At 32.1% G+C, this 6,845-nt stretch overlaps 1 protein-coding gene across 26 annotated transcripts; it reads right to left on the reverse strand.

The window, feature by feature from the left end:
• Positions 1–290: 290 nt before the first annotated feature.
• Positions 291–5,534, reverse strand: LOC112767092 (DNA replication licensing factor MCM5-like). Of its 26 annotated transcripts, none has more exons than XM_072222816.1 (13): positions 4,917–5,530; positions 4,640–4,838; positions 4,432–4,541; positions 4,141–4,182; positions 3,689–3,816; positions 3,380–3,478; positions 2,810–2,999; positions 2,596–2,651; positions 1,847–1,976; positions 1,491–1,526; positions 975–1,211; positions 644–711; positions 291–522 (listed from the first exon to the last, which is right to left on the reverse strand). In XM_072222816.1, exons 6-11 carry the CDS (start codon positions 3,403–3,405, stop codon positions 1,134–1,136), a joined length of 516 nt encoding a protein of 171 aa, XP_072078917.1. In that variant the 5' UTR covers positions 3,406–3,478; positions 3,689–3,816; positions 4,141–4,182; positions 4,432–4,541; positions 4,640–4,838; positions 4,917–5,530; the 3' UTR covers positions 291–522; positions 644–711; positions 975–1,133. The 26 variants fall into 26 exon arrangements, with proteins under 26 accessions (XP_072078917.1, XP_072078916.1, XP_072078913.1 ...); XM_072222815.1 differs by having other exon boundaries at positions 644–718; XM_072222812.1 differs by having other exon boundaries at positions 291–718; positions 4,682–4,838; positions 4,917–5,532.
• Between the last annotated feature and the right edge of the window lie 1,311 nt (positions 5,535–6,845).

The following is a 6,845-nucleotide window of genomic DNA, read 5'->3' on the forward strand; positions in this document are numbered from 1 at the left end:
CTTTTGTGACAGTTTAAAACCCCCACAAATTGATTTTTTAATTTAACAAAAATTAACTATTTTGTGAGATTTTTAAACCTCCACAAATCTTGTAATTATTTTTTTATTTTTAATTTCAAACCGTTCATTAATCTCATCTCATTTATATATTCTCAAATTAGAAATTTATTTTTTAATATCGAAATTTAAAAATAGTTAGAGAGAGACAAATAGTTAGAACAAAATAAAAGCTTTTATTTATTCTGAGAACAACTACTAACTTCTTGTCCATAAAACATAGCAATGACATAGCCAATAATGTCTTACTCCAATATCAAAATACTAAAACAATAACCATCATATGCAACATATGATTTGAAATTCAAACAACATAAAATGCAATACAAGACAAAATGAAAAAAGTCATGATCAAATTTTAGGATGGCAGGATCAAGATGGAAAGAAGTCATGACACCTTTCTGCAGATAGCACAAACTTAGAATCTTTGGTAACTTATTGCCTAACTAATGATCTTTTCCACACCTAGTAAAAGGAACATTAGCATAAAATTAGCATTTTGACAGCAAATATGAAATTTTCACACTTAGATGCTACATTTGCTTCAAATAAAAATGGTAGAAATAAGGTTAAAAAGAATGTTGACTTTTGGTTGTTAGGGCTTGATCTTTGATGCAGACAGTCTCCAAATCAAGATATGCCAATCCAACTCTGCTGAGAACTTGATATCAACAAAGGAATCACATTGTAAGTATAACAAATAGTAACGCATGACACTTGGTATTTATATAAAACCAAGTGAAAAATATCCAAATTGTTTGGTAAGCCAGAGCATCTAGTGTATAGCGACAATCAACATACTAGTCACTAAACAAATTCAAATCAAGAAAAGGAGAATAGAAAAACAAAATAAAATAAATAAATAAATAAATAAATAAATAAAGGCATATTAAGACAGAAGATGTTGGAAGGCTCACCGTGTGGATGCTGACAACATTAGACTGAGCTTTCATAGTCTCGACTTCATGCTCTAGCTGCTGCTTCCAATCAGAAAGCAAGGTCTCATCTTGTACAAGTTTCAAATTAGAACTAATCCATGAACTATTGATGGCAACCAAACAAATTGTACAATAATATTAACCAACCCAGAAGCTGGTGACATATTCCTCCATCAGATTCTCTATATACAATGGATTCTTGAAATTATCCTTCTTCTGCAATAATTTGAACCAAGCAACAATAAGAATACAAAGTTAAATAAAAAAAGAGAATTAAGTTTTTAATAGATTTTTAACAGAAAAAGAAGCAATCAATCAGCTTTATTTATATTATCATTCCATAATGAAATTGCATCAACAAAATTAAATTAACAAATGTGAAAGCATATTTACTTATTCACAAAATCAAACAGAGAGAGTAATAAATCTCTAATAGCATAAATAAGAGAAAACAAAATCTATCAATAGAAAATGAAAGGAAAACTAAAAAAGAACCTTGAACTTTTCTGAGGATATCATTGAACACTTTCTCTGAGTTAACAAGGACAACATTCAAGAAATTATACGTTAGCATAAAATAAAGGATATCATATTAGAAAAAAGAGTGTCATGCACATGTATAGAAATCAAACTTCAAATATTGCTGAAAATCACTGATTCCATGAATAGCTAGATAAAAACAAAAATTTTCTCGCAAAATTAGTAAGCAAAAATATCTAAGACTAATTGTGTCGCCATCAAGTTCACTGAATAATGGCAAATGTAACAAAAGCCAAATCCATTTTGGCTTTGGTTTTATTATCAAAAATGAAGCTAGATTAAGGGAGAGAAGGATTAAACACAAGCCAAACCTTTATTTCATTTTCCATTTCTGGTGTGAGACTGATTTGTTGGTGTATTCCAGACCGAGCAGCATCCATTGTAGACATGGTGAAAAGCCTTATTGCTTCTTTCACATCCTCCTCAGTAGCAACATGAGATCTGATGCAGGAGAAATTGAGTTAGACTGTCTAAGATGTAAGTACTATATCAAAAGAATAAACTGAAGGAGAAATACAAAGAATGATTATATTTAGCTAATAAATTTAGTTTCTTATATGACATAGCATATTGAGGGATCAGTGGAATCATGTAATTTGGATTATCTTCCAATTCAAATACAAGAATTTAATTAAAAATTTGATAACATTATAAAAACTAATAGTAATTAAACATTTTATTTATTGTAGAAACATAAAAATAAAAGAGAGCTAGTAGAGAGTGCAGTGGGCCCAAATGATGTAACAGTGTACTGATAATATACACACAAACTAGAAAGAAATCACCGTGATTTCATTCAGCTCCTCTATTTCTATCCCCCCATTCTCCTCATATTTCTCCTATTTTATCTTCTCTATTTTCCTATTTCTACTCTATTCTATTTCCACTATTCTATATTACTATGATTGGTACCAAGTTCTTATAAAAGATTAACTAATGTTTTAATTAAACCGAAGCAGATATTGCGAACAGGCAAGTAAAGTCTATGAAAAATGATGGCAATACGTACAATATCATTTTGGCAAGTGTCTCATTCAACCTAACAATAGCTTCTAGTTACCTTACTATAATTGGTGTAGTAACTTCTCCAGTTTCATTGGTTTGCTGCCTCATATCCTGTATTTTATTGCAAAATGAATCAAATCAAAATTGACAAAGTATGGACAAGGCAATATATAAGAATTAACATAATCATAACTACATACTGATAACTGGTAAAAACTAAAAGAGATATCAAATTTCTTTCTGCTAATTAGTCACATATTCAACCTTACCTGCCTGATTTTCACATAACTTTTTTGCAGTAATGTTGCATCAGATTCTGATAGACGAAAGTTGCATTCAGTCCGACAATAGTGTAAATACCTATTTAACTCAAATTTAAGTTGATCTGCTAAATAATTGAACGAACTGCATAAAAACATAAGTTTAGAGATATAGCTTACCTCTTCAGCCAATTCTCTTCTTTAGAAACCATGTACAATGCACAAAAAGACTATACTAATTAGAATGAACCAAAGGAACCACCTCAAAACTCTTTAAACTGCGTGCGTATGCAAATTCACTTAGAAAACATATAGCAAGTAGATGCCAAAGTCTAGAATTAAAGCATAATAATCACTAATAATATATAAGTCTAAAATTAAAGCACAATAGCCATTAATTTGCGATACAATAGTACTAATAGACAGTCAAGAACAATAAAGAACAAAATCGGTAACCAAAACAACAATAAAGTACAATCAAACCAAAACCATAATCAAGTCAAGACATAAACTACATAACCAGTTAAACATTACTGAGCACTAGCAAGAAAAGGATCGCATAATCATATCAAATCTCACCTTAAATTGAGCAAAGGATGCAGCATGAGCTTCAAGAGCCTGACTACACTGTTGATCCATGGAGTAAAGTTGCATGTTTCCCTTCATTAATTGTGGCTTCTATGATAAAACAACAGCAAGCACAAATAAAGTAGATCAGGCTTGTAAACATCACAGTAACAAGATAATAATTGAGGTACAACTATACACAGATAATCCCAGCAATAATACATATAAAGACAAGAAAATATGAGCTAAAAAAACTATGGCATAGTTGAAATGTATTCCACCTGACCAAATAATCTAATATAGTAGGCATCAGAAATATACCTCCGGTGAACCAGGAGCAACGCCAATCAAGACCAACCATTTTTCTGTAGGATCACATCGTTAATTAATTATTTAGTTGTTGGCCAAATTGGCAGTTCTCTCAAACATCTTTACAGGCTCAGATTCACCTGCAAGTTACATTTATTTTTATTTTTATTTTTTGATAAAAAAATAATTTCATTAAGATGAAGAGCAGGATAAAATAAAATGGGGGATCATAGATCCCCTATACAAAAGCAAAAACATAAAACAAAATATTTACACCAATCTCATGATTTTTACACCAACTAGATACTAGGCGTCTAATTTTATCCCATAAAACATGCTAGTCAATAACTTTCAAACAAGCTACAAGCACAATGAGTGAGAATATGCATACATAGAAAATATAGAAGGGCCAAAGTATATTCATAATAATGAATTGATAAACAATATAGTATGATAAAAATTACCAGCAATTTACCAAGTTCAAGAGCAGCATCACCAAAAGCATCCTAGTTATTCAGAAAAAACCTTGTTATTCTCTTATTTTTCTTTTTCCTTTGCACATTCATAAATTAAGAATGTTATCATACCACACACTAGAACAAACAACAAGTGGGTTCAAAATAACACCACATGCATTAAAAATGGTAAGGGAGATTACGTTTCAAATTCCAATACCTTAACTACATAAGAAACTGAAATTAAAATTTCAAAAAGGACAGTTTCATAATACAAGAATATGAAAGCGTGTGTGTTACCTCTGCTCTTTCTCTTATTATCTGGATAGTTGATGAACCGATGATTCCAACAACATGCTCCAAGAATACGCATCTCTTGTTCATGGACTCCATCAGCGTAACTTTCCATTCTACTCCATTTCAATTGCAAAAGCAAAGAGAAAATCACAAATCGCAAAAAAGGAACTGAATCTAATTACACATGGAAAAAAAGCAGTGAAAAGTTCACCTAGACAAGCTATGGCAAAAACAACTCCAGGAATACCAGCACCTGTTCCAACATCCACGAGGCTAAGCTTCTCATGTGACAGCGCGCTGCCACAGCGCGTGCGGTAGCAATTCCTAAGAGGAGGGAGGATCTCGAGCGAGTCCTCGATGTGCCTCTCCATGACTTCGTCGGCGTCTTTGACTGCAGTGAGATTCATGCGCTGCAATTGAAAATGCGGAAATTAAGTGTTAATGTAGTTGAAGAGTTGAAAGAATTGGAAAGTATGCATTATGTATACCTTGTTCCATTGGAGAATAGCGTGAACGTAGAGATGGATCTGGTGTCTCTGGAGGGAGGATAGGGTTCGGAAGATGTAGAAGCTTCATGGCGACAACGACGAGGACATAAATGGCAGCAGCGACGATGAATGGTAGTAACGACGAGCTTACTCTCCCTCTGATCTCAGATGCTACGGTGAGCTTGATGGTGACAATAGCGAATAGATGAATACGGTGGCGGCAAGTAGATCTAGGGTTTCATTAGATCTCACTCTTCTTTCTCTCCATTTTTTTGGACGAATTTTGTTTGGAGTGAAATTTGTTTGGGTTTATTGAGAGTAGGTTAGGGGCTCATTATTTGTTTGAGTAATTGGGCTTAAGAATTTAAATTAGCATTAATTAATGGAAGTTTCATATTTTGCTATAAATAAAATATGTTATGGAGGTTTTCTAAAATCTCCACAAAAAAATTCCCATAAACAAGCATAAATCTTGTAGTGATAGATGCCCATTTGAGTCGCTATAGTGAAGAATTGCAGTGGTGATGAGTACCCTTCTGGTGAATCTTGTGGAGACAACTATGTAGTAATCCTTTTGATTTGCTTATACATATAAATAGTTTTATTAGTGGAAACCTTGATAATATCTCTTGTTGTTAGCTATATATGATTGTAATTTATAATCACAGTCTTTTAACACTTGTTGATTTGTTAAGTATCATTCTAAAATATTCACTAAAATATTTTTTTTTTAATTCTAGGTTGCAGATTTTGAATCACCGGCATAGACAAGACCATTTTCTTCTGTTAGTCATGAGCTTCAACAACATAGACCATCCAACAATTAAAGGAGTTTTATGATTGAATTGTTAACTTTTCATGTTTGGATTAAGTTAGGAGTTTTAAAATTTACATGTTATAGATTATGACTATGTACAACGTGTAGAATTCAACTTTGAAATACATTGTTGCTATTTTTTGAAATACAATGCTATTTTTGTAGAATTCAACTTTGATGTTAGTGAGATTATGACAGTTTAAAATAGTCACTGAATACATAAAAAGTGGTCACAGAAATTAGTGACTTATTGATGGTTTCAAATTGAGAAACCATCACTAAAAATATTGTGAGCGGTTTAGACAGCCATTAAATATACCTAAAAGCTGTAATAAAAACTAATAATTTAGTTACGATTTCAAATCGTCGCTAAAAAATTATTGACGGGTTAAAACAGTCACAAAATATAAGAAAAAACAGCCATTGGATTTAGTAATTTAATGACACTTTTAAAACGTCGCGAAATATAACACAAAAAACATTTTGACAAGTGTTTGCAAATTAGTGACGGTTTTATATTTCAAAAATCGTCATAAACAATTTAACGACACTTCTTATTAAGGGTGGTTTAAAACTGTCACTATGGCAGCTGGCGACGCTCAAATCTATGAATTTTTTTTTAATCGTCGCAAAAATATTTAGTGATCGCTAAAACTGTCGTCCAGCATTAAAAAAATTCGTCGCAAAAATACTGTTTTATTGTAGTGAATGTCTTTATTTTTTTGCTATTATAAAAAAAAATAACACATTGCAAACTCTCTATAAGCACAATCCGCAGTTCAAAATAGACACAAATAAGAGCTTCAAGTGGTAAAACTCAAAGCAAGGGAAAACCAAAGTGAGATACTGGCATGTAATATGGTGCCACAGTATCAAAAACAATAATGGCAACATATATAGAAGATTGAAGAACCATATTCAGACTCGAGAAATTTGTGTAGTAAACGCCAGCAAATAAAACAACACACGCAGGTTAAGGTCCATCCGATCCCTTCCAAAGCAGAAGGTAGACAGTTTAACTTTCTTGAACAAGTCAACAAGCCTACGATCCAAACGGGGTCTTGTAGGTTGTTGTTGTGTCGAGACTTAGCTTATTATTATTAATGAAAATA

The sequence above is a fragment of the Arachis hypogaea genome, chromosome 17, assembly GCF_003086295.3.
Source record: "Arachis hypogaea cultivar Tifrunner chromosome 17, arahy.Tifrunner.gnm2.J5K5, whole genome shotgun sequence".
Classification (NCBI taxonomy): domain Eukaryota; kingdom Viridiplantae; phylum Streptophyta; class Magnoliopsida; order Fabales; family Fabaceae; genus Arachis; species Arachis hypogaea.

Bases quoted from the DNA above. Each gene is read 5' to 3' on its own strand.
- LOC112767092 (XM_072222812.1), bottom strand. From the start codon at position 3,405: ATGCTGCATCCTTTGCTCAATTTAAG. The intron at 1,977-2,595 runs GTAACTAGAAGC...CTCCTGCATCAG, and splicing joins ACTACACCAATTATAGTAAG to ATCTCATGTTGCTACTGAGG. The intron at 1,212-1,490 runs GTTCTTTTTTAG...AAATTATTGCAG, and splicing joins TATCCTCAGAAAAGTTCAAG to AAGAAGGATAATTTCAAGAA.